At 62.7% G+C, this 12,793-nt stretch overlaps 2 protein-coding genes across 5 annotated transcripts in view; one reads left to right on the top strand and one right to left on the bottom strand.

Annotated features, from left to right (window-relative positions):
- Positions 1-8,936, top strand: part of lama1 (laminin, alpha 1) — an 18,055-nt gene extending 9,119 nt beyond the window's left edge. Inside the window, exons 21-55 of the mRNA XM_019887495.1 lie at positions 17-68; positions 149-285; positions 352-518; positions 593-682; positions 830-1,023; positions 1,104-1,246; positions 1,978-2,076; positions 2,164-2,275; positions 2,351-2,507; positions 2,636-2,837; positions 3,118-3,234; positions 3,320-3,483; positions 3,560-3,698; positions 3,781-3,883; positions 3,951-4,067; positions 4,135-4,314; positions 4,377-4,531; positions 4,610-4,753; positions 4,819-4,952; positions 5,028-5,175; positions 5,253-5,377; positions 5,463-5,613; positions 5,695-5,839; positions 5,916-6,057; positions 6,123-6,237; positions 6,332-6,484; positions 6,543-6,685; positions 6,761-6,952; positions 7,063-7,422; positions 7,482-7,671; positions 7,741-7,890; positions 7,957-8,110; positions 8,199-8,332; positions 8,420-8,633; positions 8,715-8,936. Coding sequence (XP_019743054.1) covers positions 17-68; positions 149-285; positions 352-518; positions 593-682; positions 830-1,023; positions 1,104-1,246; positions 1,978-2,076; positions 2,164-2,275; positions 2,351-2,507; positions 2,636-2,837; positions 3,118-3,234; positions 3,320-3,483; positions 3,560-3,698; positions 3,781-3,883; positions 3,951-4,067; positions 4,135-4,314; positions 4,377-4,531; positions 4,610-4,753; positions 4,819-4,952; positions 5,028-5,175; positions 5,253-5,377; positions 5,463-5,613; positions 5,695-5,839; positions 5,916-6,057; positions 6,123-6,237; positions 6,332-6,484; positions 6,543-6,685; positions 6,761-6,952; positions 7,063-7,422; positions 7,482-7,671; positions 7,741-7,890; positions 7,957-8,110; positions 8,199-8,332; positions 8,420-8,633; positions 8,715-8,869 — 5,277 coding nt within the window. The 3' untranslated portion in view covers positions 8,870-8,936. The remainder of the gene's footprint in view (positions 1-16; positions 69-148; positions 286-351; positions 519-592; positions 683-829; positions 1,024-1,103; positions 1,247-1,977; positions 2,077-2,163; positions 2,276-2,350; positions 2,508-2,635; positions 2,838-3,117; positions 3,235-3,319; positions 3,484-3,559; positions 3,699-3,780; positions 3,884-3,950; positions 4,068-4,134; positions 4,315-4,376; positions 4,532-4,609; positions 4,754-4,818; positions 4,953-5,027; positions 5,176-5,252; positions 5,378-5,462; positions 5,614-5,694; positions 5,840-5,915; positions 6,058-6,122; positions 6,238-6,331; positions 6,485-6,542; positions 6,686-6,760; positions 6,953-7,062; positions 7,423-7,481; positions 7,672-7,740; positions 7,891-7,956; positions 8,111-8,198; positions 8,333-8,419; positions 8,634-8,714) is intronic.
- The window catches only part of LOC109526314 (band 4.1-like protein 3), a 16,149-nt gene continuing 6,730 nt past the window's right edge, over positions 3,375-12,793 (bottom strand). For 2 of the 4 annotated variants that reach the window (XR_002170308.1, XR_002170309.1), the window contains 6 exons: positions 12,236-12,280; positions 12,130-12,165; positions 11,877-12,059; positions 11,709-11,804; positions 10,770-11,625; positions 3,375-3,385 (listed from right to left, as the gene is read on the bottom strand). Coding sequence is in view for 2 of the 4 variants with exons in the window: in XM_019887536.1 (XP_019743095.1) it covers positions 10,921-11,625; positions 11,709-11,804; positions 11,877-12,059; positions 12,130-12,165; positions 12,236-12,280 (1,065 nt within the window). In the remaining 2 variants the exon portion in view is untranslated. Of the gene's footprint in view, positions 3,386-9,456; positions 10,027-10,096; positions 10,178-10,241; positions 10,332-10,595; positions 10,641-10,668; positions 11,626-11,708; positions 11,805-11,876; positions 12,060-12,129; positions 12,166-12,235; positions 12,281-12,793 lie in introns of those variants that run through there. The other 2 variants (XM_019887537.1, XM_019887536.1) reach the window with 2 other exon arrangements.

Genomic DNA, 12,793 nt, shown 5'->3' with positions numbered 1-12,793 from the left:
CGTCGGCGGCGAGAAGTGCGACCGCTGCGGCCGCGGTCACTTTGGTTTCGGGGCCGACGGCTGCGCGGGTAAGCGCCGACCGTCGCGCCGCCGCCGCGTCGTCTTCTCCCCGGGGAGCGCCTGACGCCCGCGCTTTCTCCTTCCCCAGCGTGCGCCTGCAATCACACAAGCGGAAACTGCGACAGCCACAGCGGAGAGTGCGTCTGCCCCGCCCACACGGAGGGTGACGGCTGCGACGCCTGCGAGGCGGGATACTGGGGTCGCCACCCCGTTTCGGGCTGCCAGGTGCGCACGCGGGCAGACTCGACGCAATTCGACGGCCACGCGTCCCGAACCTCTCCGTCCTTGCAGCCTTGCAACTGCAGCGTGGAAGGAAGCGCCGCCTCTCAGTGCGAGCGCGCCGACGGCCGGTGCGCGTGCAGAGAGGGCTTCTCCGGCAGGTCGTGCGACCGCTGCGCTCCCGGTCACTACGGCTACCCGGCGTGCTCGCCGTGCGCCTGCCCTCTCCGGAACAACAGGTGACGCTTCCGAATTTGCCTTCGACCGAGTCGCTCCTTCCCGGACGGAAATATGCAATACGGCGCGCGTGCAGTTACAGTCCCACGTGCGTGTCCGAGGGAACGCTCGGAGGCTTTCGCTGCACTTCCTGTCTGACGGGGTACGAAGGCCGCTACTGCGAGCGGTAAGTCCCGGCACTCGAAAGGCGGAAGCTTACGTGCGGGCGGCTGGTCCGGCGCGGTCCGGTCCGGCGTTCCCTTTGACGTCGCGGACGCGCGGGAGTCACTTCCCCCCGCTGAGAGAGCTCCTCGGCTCCGCCGTCATCCCGCAGGTGCTCTCCGGGCTACTACGGCACCCCGTCGCTGCCCGGGGGGACGTGCGCCCCGTGCGGCTGCAGCGCTTGGGGCTCCCTGCATCCGCTGTGTGACCCGGTGAGCGGCCGGTGCCCGTGCAAAGCCGGGGTCGCGGGGCCCGCGTGCGAGCGGTGCGACGACCGTCACGTCCTGGAGGGAAGCGAATGCTCGCGTGAGTGCCCGCGACGAGCGAAAACGCACCACTTGCGTCGGGAGATGCCGCCGTCACCTGCCGGTGTCGTTTGCGTCTAGTGTGCGACGACCGTTGCGCCGGCGCTCTTCTGGACGACTTGGACCGGACGCACCAAGAGTGGCGAGGCGTCAACATCGGCGGCGTTGCCGTGGCACCCCATCGCCGGCTGGTGGCGCTGAAAAGGCAGACCGCAGACGTGCAGGTAGTTCAAGACAAAAGCGTTGGACGCGCTTGCTAAACTGTCCGGCGATGGCGAACGTTCCCTATTGTCCGGATTTGCAATTTGCGAGCAGCCCGTCGAGCGGCCGGCCCCGCTGGGAATTCTGCCGGTGCCGCACGTTCGTCCCTCCGCATGTCAAAAGTCATCTCGGTATGAACTCTCGTCGAAAATAAAACAGAGCCTGCTTAGCCTCGCGTGGTCGAGCAACGACCAAATCGGCTTGCGTATTTGACTCTCCGCCCCGCCGCCGAAACGGAACGTCTCCGTCGAGCGCTAAAAGCGCGCTTCCTCGCTTTGGAGCTCCTCCGGGTAACCTCGCCCACGCTCACTGAGGACACTTTGTTACGGCGCGGCAGAGGTAGAGGCGGCGGCGGGTCCGAGAGCGAGCGGGAAGCAGGATCATCGTAGGGTCAAGCGGTCCGCGGGAGGAAAAGGCCGAGGCGGGCGGAGCAGGGAGCCGCTGGAAAACGACAAGCGAGATCCCAAAATAGCAAGCGCGTGCGCTCGCGGAGGCCTCCGCACCTCTCGCGATCCACGACGCGTCTGGCGCGGGAGAAGCAGAGGAAGCGGACGCATGCGACGTGGAGCGCCAAAACAAATGAGCGAGTCAGAATGCGAGCGCAGGAGGAGGAGGAGGAGGGGGATCTGCGCAGGGACGGATGAGCCGAGATCGAGTGGTCGCTCGGTGTTTGTTGAACCGCCGCGCCTGTCAGCTGATGTTTTCAGAACGCGCGTCTTTGGAGATGCCGTCGTACGCAGCGGAAGAAGACTCTGCGCGACTGACCTCTGACCTCAGCCTTCTGGGAAAGCGGGTATGCTTTGGTCACGTGACCGTATGCCAATGAAGCCTGAGACAGAGAGAGTGTGAACTTTTGAGCTCCCCTCTCCCGATTGGCCAGGCTGCAAACGCGTCCCGCGACTGGGAGCGAGCGGCCGCGTCCGCCGATGACGGCGTGTCACTCGCGCGTCGGCTGATGGACAAGGTCCGGCGGGTTCAAGACCACATCGAAGGTCGGAGATGTCCGTCTCGTCGCGGCATCGGAAGTGGGACTCGCTCGCTCGCTCACTCGCTTCTGATGGCCGCAGCTCTGGGGAGGGAGGCGGATCACCTGAATCGGGCCGCCGAGGCGGCACCCGAAACGGCCCGTCGCACGCAACTGCTGGACCGGGCGGCCTCCGCGCTGGAAAGCATGCGAGCCTTCGATCTGAGCGGAGCCGCGAGCGCGGCGCGTCTTGAGCTCAGGTCTGTCTTTCCGGCCCGGCGGCGATGGCATTCGCCGACCGGTCCGTCGTTTGTCGGCATCCCGAGTGTCGGCTGGGATGGACCCGGAGGAGCGCGAGCGCCGTTTCACCCTCCGCTCTCGCTTTCAGTTGGTCAGAGTCTCTCGTCGAGTCGCTCCAACGCCATTTCCTTCCGGGCGCAGGCGAGAGTCTCCGCCCCCTCGCCGTCGGCCTGGCGGCTCAGGCGCAAAGGCTGCAAGAAGCACAAACGCGCCTGGAAGACGCCGCAAAAGAAAACGCACGAACGCGCTTTGTGATGAAGGCCACAAACGCTTTGCTTGGCCGCTACCAGGTATCCACACTGTGCGCGCACACACGGGGCGGCGTTCCAAGGTCCTAGGCAGACACTAACTAGCTTTGTTGCTGTCGTGATCATTTTGTGATGCACGGAGGGGGGGAAAAAAAGCTCCACCAAGTTGATCGGTGGGCAAAACTGCCCCGCAGAGCCAAATAATGTTCTGAGCCTGGCGGCCATTTCCACTCGTTCGAGCCCACGTCAGCAATCGCGCCGATGGCGCCTTTTGACTCGAGACTTGAAAGCGGCTTTGCATGCATGTGCGCGCGCGTGTCAGGCAGCCCACCAGAACGTCAGCGTCGCGTGCGCGTGCGCGGAGGAGGCGGTGGAGGCCGGCCGGCCGCTGCTGAGCGACGCGCTCCACCTGACGGGAGAGTTCGGCAACATCACCGCCGTAAGACTTCCCCCTCTTTGCGAGTGAGAGCGATCTCCCGGAGATGCTCATGCCGACCGGGCGGTTTTGGTGCGCGTGCGAGAAGCAGGCGGACGCGCTGGGAGGCCAGCTGGATCAATGGCGCCCGCCGCTCAGGAGGAAGGTGGAGGCTCTCGTCGCGGGATTGAAGAGCACCGATTCGCTGGAAAGGGTTTACCGAGCGGAGAGCCGCGCCCACCTGCTTCTCAGACACGCCCTGTCTCTGCGCCGGTAACTGACGCTCACCCGTCCCTCCTTCAGCAAGCTTTTTTGTACACTGTCTTTTTTGTTTGGTCCTTTTCCGCAGCGCTCTCGCGGTGGGATGGAACGCTTCTCAGAACAGCAGCCGACTGGTGGCGCCGGATGCCAACGTCGCAAACGCCATCAACGAGGCCCGGCGAGTCGCCTCGGACGCCGCCAACTCTGCCGGCCTCGCTGTCGACATGGTGACAAATGACACCCGGTCCTGCTCGGTCGAGACCGCCGCCCGCAAAGAAGTCAAAACATCTCACTCAATGTGCGTTCTAGACCAACCGATCGGATCGGACCCTGTCAGTCGGGGGCGGGGCCGGGCTGAGCGCCATCTCTGCCGCGCTGACGGAGAGTCACGCGATCAACAAGACAGCCGAAGGTCGGTCGCAACGTCTTTCCGTGGAAAGAAGTGGCCGTCTTTGAAAACGACCGACGTGCGTTTCTAGACGTGCGGCTGAAGTTGTCCGCGCTAACCGCGAGACGGGGGATGCTGAGCGACCGTTTGCGCGACGCGGGCGTCGGCCTCCGTCATCCAATCAGAGAGCTGCGCAGCCTCTCCGAGGGTGAGACGGCCGACTCGCCGCGACTTGCGGCGCGCCGTCGCGTTGACATTTGGAGTGGATTTCTCAGGGTCGTCGCGGGCGCGCGAGGCTCAGTCGCAGGCCGCGCTCGCTCACTCCGGCCTGCAGGAGGCGCTGCGGCACTTGTACGCCCTGAGACGGCAGCTGCGGGATTCTTCTTCTGCGGTGGAAAAAAGCAACCTGAGCGCAACGGAGACCGATCGGCTGATGACGCGGACGCGTTCCACAGGTTTGTTGGGGCTCTGGGAGGAGGTTGCGACTTTTCGACAGAGATGTTCCGTCACGGTTTAGCCGATGAGGCGCGGGGGAAACTGGAGGAGGCGGAGCGGCGCGCGCGGCGCTTGAGTGACAAAATAAAGCCCCTGAGCGCGCTGGGAGAAAGTCTGAGCGGGAACCTGTCCGACATCCGAGAGCTCATCGAGCAGGCCAGAAGACAAGCGGCGTCCGTACGTCCTTTTGCTTCCGACGCCGTCGAGTGATGCGGACGCGATATGGCGTGACGGCGCTGCCGCCGTGTCATTCAGATTAAGGTGGCGGTGCAGGCGGATGGAGACTGCGTCCGTTCGTACCGGCCCCAAATTCAGTCCAGCAACTTTAACACCTTGACCTTGACGGTGAAGACCAAGAGTCCAAACAACCTGCTTTTCTACATGGGCGGCGAGACAACGGTACACGCACGCACGCACACACATATACTTGCATTTGCGCTTGTTGATGTTGGTCGGGCGCCCAGATGGAGTTCCTCGCCGTGGAGACGCACGATGGGAAAGTTTCTCTGCTCTGGGACGTCGGATCCGGCGGCACCAGGCTGGAATATCCGGGACTGGACATCGCCAACAACAGATGGACCAGCGTCAACGCCACACGGTACCAAGACGCGCCGTCGGAGATCGCAGCGGCGCCGGCTCGCGGCGTCACCGATCACGGCCGCCGTGTCCGCAGGCTGGGCTCTCGCGGGTTCCTGTCCGTCCATCAGCCGGAGGCGCCGCCGGCGCAAACGGTGACGGCGGCGTCACCCGGACCGGCCCGGGTTCTACACGTCGACAACGGCACCGCGGTCCATCTCGGAGGGGTGGCGGACGGCGCCCGGGTAAGGCGCGCCGAGCGTGAGCGAGCGCCTTACCCGTTGCGCTCCGACATTTAACGACAGCTCGCGCGTGATGTCAGAGGCCGGCGGCGTTGCGGTGGTCGACGTTCCGGGGCTGCCTGGGCGAAGCGTCGCTCAATGAGAAAAACATCGGCCTGTGGAACTACATCAGCAGACAAGGACAGTGTGGAGGCTGCTTCAGCAGGTGAAGCCCCACCCGGACGCACGTGTGCGCATGCGAGCGCGCACACGCACACGCACGTTGAAGCTGACCTGAAGCGGGGTTTCAGTCCACAGGTGGAAGAGACATCTTTCCACTTTGACGGTTCTGGATTCTCACTCGTCCAAAAGTCTCTGCGAGCCACATCCACATCTGTCGTCTTATGGTTTAAAACGCTGTCGCCAGGCGGATTGCTGATGTACGTGGCCTCCAACAACACGGTATGGCCGGCGCACGCGCACGCGCGCACATGCAGTCCTTCATTGTGAATTGAGCTCTTGATGGGTTCCCGTGCCCCGCAGCGGGACTTTTTGTCCGTTGAGCTGATCGAGGGCTGCCTGCGTCTGACCTTTGACCTCGGCTCGGGTCCTCTGGTCCTCACTTCTAGCAGGAAGTATAATATCGGCGTGTGGTACAAGGTCACGCTGCAAAGGAACCGACGCAAAGGCAAGTCTTGCCCACAAGTGCAACTCGCTGCTTTATGTACTTCGGACGATAATCGTGTGTGTGTGTGTGTTTTAAGGTTACATGTCGATCATGGCGGCTGACCAATCATCTGAGAAAGAAGTGTTGGAAGCAGAGTCACCTGGCACTGCCTCTGATCTCAACCGTTCTGACCTGGATCCCATCTACATCGGAGGGCTTCCCGCTTCCCGGCCAATCAGGTTTGGATCCCGTGTGGGTGGCTCACCTGAACTCGCAGGCTCACGATTATTCACGCGCTCGCTAGGCAACAAGTGGCCTCGAGATCCTACGTCGGCTGCATCAAGAACGTCGAGATCGCAAGGTTGAACTTTGACCTGCTGAGAGATGCATACGGAGTCAGGAAAGGCTGCGTTCTCGAGGTATATATACACACACACACACAGAAACTGCTGAACTCTGACCTGAGCTCATTTGTTCACGTGTGCTGACTCGATGACATCATTTGTGCTTTAGGCAGTGCGGAGCGTGTCCGTGTTAAGCGGCGGCTTCGTTCAGATCGCTCCTCGTTCACTTGGTCAGGAGGCGGAGTTTCTTTTCTCCTTCAAATCAATCAACCAATCAGGAGTCCTGTTGGCCGCCTTCACCGATAACCCTGCCCAGCCACGGGTACGATTCCGCCAAAGATGCGAGCGGTCCGACGTCCGACCTCTTTTTCCATGCGCAGCGCTTCCTGTCCGTCCACCTGCTCCGCGGCACGCTGGAGGCGGAGCTCGGGTACATCGGCGCGGACGGTCGGCGGGTGGCGGCCGAAGGCGGATCCTTCGTCGACGGATCGAAACACTCGGTCATCGTTAACGTCGGTCGCAAGTAAGTGCGACGGCGGTCACGGAGAAGCTCGTCCGTCCGAGGGCACGCGCGCCGCTTCATGCTTCCGTCTCTCAGGTCTCTCTCCATCCAAGCGGATGACGGAAAGCTCAAATCGGCACCGTTAGCCGGCGGGCTTCCCCTTCTCTCCTCTGCCTCTTTTTTCATCGGAGGACTGCCTTCCGGCGCCGAGTCGCACTTGCCGAGCAGGTTGCAGAAGATCTCCAAGTTGTTCAGAGGCTGCGTACAGTACCTGGCGCTCGGCGACCGGTCAGTGTTTTACGCGCACGCACAGACACCGTCAATCGCCCCGCAACCTTGGACGGAACGGATGGATGATCGGCGTTGTCTCGATTGACGGGCGGGCGCTCCCCGGATAGGCTCGTCGACCTGTCGGCGGCCGTCAGGTACGAGGGCGCGGCGCTCGACAGCTGCCTGTTGGAGGAGAAAAGCAGAGGGGCCGTTCTGCCGGAAGACCAGGACGTAGAGGAGGCCACTCCGGAGCCTTCCCGAGCGTCGCTCGCCCCGCCCGCCCCTCCGACGCCCACCGAATTAACGGTAATTGGCGCGGAAATATCGAGCGGGATAACGGGACGTTTTTGGACGGCGGGTGACGTGCGACGGGCGTTGCAGTGTGCGCCGGAAAGCGAGATGAGCTTCCTGCCCGCGGCGGCTCACTTTGGCTCCTCCCGGCACAGTCACATGACCTTTACCGTCGACCCGGTCACGGTCCGCAAGCGGTGAGTCGTCGTCACTTTGGTCGTCGCCGGGCCTCCGCTTAACGTCGCGTTCTCCACAGCTTGTCCGTGCGCCTGTCGCTCCGAACCCGAGCTCGGGACGGCTTGTTGCTCCTTCTGGCCGACGCCGACCGGACGGACTTTGCCATCCTGCGGCTGGCGGCCGGGCGAGCGCTGATGTCGGCGGACCTCGGGAAGGGCGTCGCCACCGCCGCCTCCGCGGTGAGCGTGAACGACGGGAAATGGCACACGGTGAGCCAAAGCGAGTTCGCGTCCGTCCCAAAGGTCGACGCGTGCGTAACCGGGCCGCCCGCGTCCCAGGTCACGGCGGACGTCGGTCGACGCTCTGTTTCGGTCTCTGTGGACGCCTCCGCTGCGGTCTTGGCGGCAGTCAAAGGGAACCAGCTGGACGTCGACGGCAGATTGTACCTTGGCGGATTGCCGCCCGCGCACGACACCCGAAGAATAAACGTAAGATGCGCGCGACGCCCGAGGAATACGCGTCACGGTGACGGCACGTGCGTGCGCCCGTCTCAGGTGACAACGAGTCTCGGGGGTTGCGTTCGCTCCGTGAGCGTGAACGGCTTGGCGCTGGATCTCTCGCGGCCGGCCTCGCGACGCGACATCGCTTCCTGTTTCACAAAGGAGGAGACGGGAAGTTACTTCAACGGCAGCGGATACGCCGCGCTGAGTGAGTCGCCCCGACAAAGTGTGAGCGCGCAGGCGCCCGTGTGAAAGGATTCTCACGTCGGGGCTGCGCGCGTTTGTTTTGTGCTCAGTGCGGGACGGATACAAGGTGGGTTCTGACGTGACCGTGTCTCTGGACTTTCGGACCAGCCAATCGGAAGGCGTCCTCCTGGGTATCAGCAGCGCCAAGGTGGATGCCGTTGGCCTGGAGATGATCAAAGGACAGGTGAGGGGGCGGGGCAAGCCGGGCCCCATTTGAAAAACTCGGGACGGCACATCTACTTCCACTATTTGGACCTCGCGTCACGCGCAGGTGGTGTTCAACGTCAATAACGGGGCGGGCAGAGTGCGGGTCGCTTCTGGCGGTCCCGCGCTGTGCGACGGCCGCTGGCACCGCCTGCTGGCCAGGAAGACCAAACACGCCCTGAGCCTGAACGTGGACGGGCGGAGCGACTCCATCGCCAACCCCTACCCGCAATCCACCTCCGCCGAGACCAATAACCCCGTCTTCGTGGGCGGCTACCCGGGTGAGCTTTCCGCACGGACGCGTCGCGGCCCAAGGTTTGGGGAAAGCCTCCGTGACGCTTCTCTCGTTTCGTCCGCCGCAGACGGAGTCAAGCAGAATTGCCTGTCCACCAAGCGGGCCTTCCGAGGTTGCCTGAAGAACGTTCGTCTCATCAAGTCGCACGTCGCCAGCCCTCTGGACATGAGCCGGGCCCACTTCTCGCTGGGCGTCGCCCCTCGCTCGTGTCCGGCCGCCTAGCGAGGCTTCAAATGTTGGCGCCTAACCTTCCGACAGAATAAAGAGCCCAAAGCGTTTGCTTCAGCCGTACCGCTCCAAAGATTCGATGGCACTTTTAGACGCCCGAGAAGCAGAATCGATGACCTCGCGCGGAGGCGGGCGACTCGGGTGTCCCGGACCGTTGATCTGTCCTCCCTGTTCCGACGCGCCCGCTTCAAATGACCGGGATGGTTACCTGGCTTCTGCGGAGCTCGCCGACGAGCTCGGGGGGGACAGATCAAGCATCCGGGATAGCGGCCCTGGAGGATCGGCGTTCCCCGGCCTGGATCGAGCGCTTCGCTCCGCCGACTTTCATGCCTCCGGAGTGGCGCTCGTTGTCCGAAGGCGGGAGCGTGAGGGCGAGTGGCCGGATGGGCCCCCATTCTGCTTTTTGCTGAGGAACTTTCACCCGCGAGCGCTCGGAAAGGAGAGGTCGCGGCGGCCCTCAGAACGCTTACAAGAGCGGCGGTCGGGCCCAATTTGGCGTCCGGGTGACTCGCGGCAATATTTGTTGTTGTCTGAAGAAAAAAAAACCAAAACGACATCATTGTTTTAGCAAGCCGGTCAAGTCTTGGTCGTGACGTCGTTTTACACAGCAGGTGGTTTGAGGAACAATCGGTGACGGATTCCCGTACAAGAACAACAAAGCCTACATAGGTGAGCGGCACACGAAGGAGTACAGCAACGTGATTTCTTCTCGTCTCATGAGAGTGCTGACAAGCCACACGAGCAAAGCAAGGTGACAAACAATGGGACCGGAAGCGGATCCATCGCCTTTTTTAGCTTTGTTTTGCAACTACGGAGCAAGATGAGCACGCTAACATCGCTAAGGTAGACCGAAGCGCTTGTTCGCAGTGAACGCGCTGGTATGGGAGCTTTTGTCGCGTAGGCAACCGGCGCGTTCACCTTCCGGCCCTTGGCTACGGATTCGTGCGGCATCCATCCGTTTAACGTCAAACAAATAAAGAACAGAAGAAATGAAGTATGAGCTGCTCCGCCGGCAGCCGCGCTCTTGAAAGGTGACGCCCCGTCGGCGCGTCAAACCAAACGCGGCGGAAACATGGCGGTCGTGAGGTCCGACGGCAGAGCGAGACGCGGCAAGGGTCGGTCAAATGGTCCGGCTGGAGTCTTTAAGCTTCCTGAAAGACACAAAGAGCCGTGAGACAAACGGACGCTCGTGAGCGCGTCCTCCGCCGGCGGCGCTTTTACCTGATCCCGGTCCGTCCCCGCGTCCGCGGATATCACGATCCTCTTCTCAATCCTGCTTTCGGAAATCCCTCGGTTCACCGTCTGTTGACAGAGGGGGCGGGGTGACTTTTGCTCTTCTGGAGTTTGGGGGCAGTCGCGCGCGTACCTTGCTAAGGTGACAGCCGCCGGCCGTCTCCGCCGCGAAGCTGTGTGAAGTCGGCGTCGGGAGGACGGCGCCGTCTGCGTCCGCTCGCCTCTGAAACGCCGGCAAATACGGTAGATGCCCCTCGTCAACATCGGCGCTTTCCCTCCGTTCTCGCCCGTCTCCAAATCACTTTCCGGCCTTCCCTAATGGCGCCGTCTTCCATTCCAATGACGCCCCCCCCCCCCCCAAATTTTGGGGGGGTCCAAACATCCGTTCGTTCATTCGACTGCAACTCACAATGACTTGAAATCCTCCCCTCCGATTGTTTTGTCTTTCCAAAAGCAAAAGCGGGCACGTGAATGCGAGTGTACTCACCCCTGGAGCTTCGAGCATCCAAGTCTTCCTCGCCCTGGGGAACACCTGACAAAAACACACCAACCACAAAAAAAAAAACGCTTTCACTCTCAAGCGAGTCTGTACGCTTCCCGCCGGTCAGCCTGCGCATCCCCAATGGGGAGAGTTGCGCTCGAGCGCTCCGGGGGGGCGGACAACGCGGGGACTGCTCAAAGTTGGGAAACGTGCTTTCAGAGGGACGCTTTTCAAAGGAAGTGGCGGACGGGGAGCGGGTTGGCAGGGAATTCGTTGAGCGGAAGGTCACCGCGGGTTGCTTTCGGTGGGAACGCTTTATCCGGGAGCTTCTTTATCTGGGACTGAGCGGTTGTCGCACCGTCCGTCGGGTTACCTCTTGCGGGGTTTCCCCGTCCTCGTCGAGCTCAAGCGAGCTGGGGGGGTCGTGGCAGGCGCACACGGGCGGCGCGGGGGAAGGGACGTTTCGGCGAGTCGCCCGGCCACCTTCCTCCTCCTCCTCCTCCGAGTCGTCCGCGTCACAGTAGCGGCGTGATGAACCGGTCGCCGGGAGAGCCCGGGGCCCGGCGCCGGGGCCGGGGCCGATATTCGCCTCCGTTGTCGCCCGCGCGCGCCGCTCGTGCTTACAGGGAGCGCTAGCGATCGCGCGGGCCCGAGCGGCGACGTCAGCTCGCGGGCTGCGTCTCTGTCCGCCTCCCGCCTCCAAGGCTTCTTCCGCAACCGCCTGCGCGATGACGCTGATGGCATCTTGGCTCGCCTCGCTAACATCATCGTCTTCGCTAGCCTGGCTACTCAGCTCGTCCTCGTCGTCGTCGTCACCGCCACCGCCAAACTTATTCTGACGGTGAAGCCGCCGAGCGTCTCGAACGGCATCCGCGACTACGGCTTCTGCGGCGTCATCGGCGTGAATGACAGAAGCCCCCGGCGGAGGCGGCGGCGGATCGCGCGGGGGCGGTCCCATGAACGCTTCTGCCGCTACCTGACACGCTGACTCCTCCTCCCCGGGCACCGCCGTCACGGTCCGGACCCTCGCCGACATCTGAAACGAGCGAGGAGAGAGACGGCCGGCCGTCAAAAGAGAGACAAAGAGGGATTCGAGCGCTAACAAAGCACAACGAACACCTTCGGTGGATTTTCTTCTCTGGACGCTTGGAGTTTTCCGGCCGACTTCAGCAAAGCGCTCAGCTCGGGAGACACTTCGTTCAAAGGAGGCCTCGGCTGCACGCACGCACGCACGCACGCGGATTCAACATCCAATCGCAACAAGGGGCCTCTGAGCGCGAGCCTCACCCCGTCCGCTTCCAAAGGTTCGATCATCGGCGCGTCGTCAAGTCGGCGAACGGGCGAGGCCGCCAAACGCTTTTCCCATTCGGTCGGCCCACCCGCCGGCGTCCCTCCCTCTAAGAAAGAGCGGCGCAGGTCGCCGACGGCGCTCGGCGCCTTCTCGACTTTCCGCGGTCCCGACGTGGTTTCCTGACAGCAGAGGCGAGAGGTCGGCAGGTCGGCTGGACAAATCTCAAGGAACAACCGTCCGCCGTTTTACCTGATGGCTTTTTAAAAAGTCTTCTTCCTGCTCAGACTGACACACAGAAAGACAGGTTGGCTTTCTTCCACACATGAGTCATCATCATCATCATCATCATCGTCACCTCGGTTCCTGTGAGGTCTCCATCCGCGGTCTCTGTCAGCTCTGTCTGGAGACACAAATGAATGAACATGAGCAACTACCGGGGCGACGCCTTCTATTTGATGAGGAGCGCGCAGTAGCCGGCCGCCGATTTTCAGTAGCGCTCGTCCTCATCGGAGTCTCGTGTGAACCGCGGCCAATTCCGGCTGAGCCGACTCGAGGTGCGCCCCGGACCGGTTGGCGTGCGATGCCCGTGACGTCGAGAAGCGTCGGTATGGATTGACTGGAAAAGCGCATCAGCCGACGGTGGATTCGCTCCAACGTGTGGCGTTTTGATGCTCTCCGGGCTGCCCCCGCGAGAGGCGCGCGCACAAGAAGGTTGCGACGCTCCGGGAGGAAAGAGTGACGCCGCGGCATTCCGCCAGTTGGCGTCGGTGAAACAGGTGACGTAGAGGAAGCCCGAAGAAGCACTCGAGACGGTTACGCTTGTGCGGGATCGCCGCGTTCAGAAGGACGGAGCCCGCGTCGGCCGTGCCGATGCTGGACTGCAGACAGGCAACCCCCCCCCCCCGAGCCCGCG

Source organism: Hippocampus comes, unplaced genomic scaffold, assembly GCF_001891065.2.
Source record: "Hippocampus comes isolate QL1 unplaced genomic scaffold, H_comes_QL1_v1.1 scaffold393, whole genome shotgun sequence".
NCBI classification, from domain to species: Eukaryota; Metazoa; Chordata; class Actinopteri; order Syngnathiformes; family Syngnathidae; genus Hippocampus; species Hippocampus comes.
This window is presented reverse-complemented; position numbering and strand designations above follow the sequence as displayed.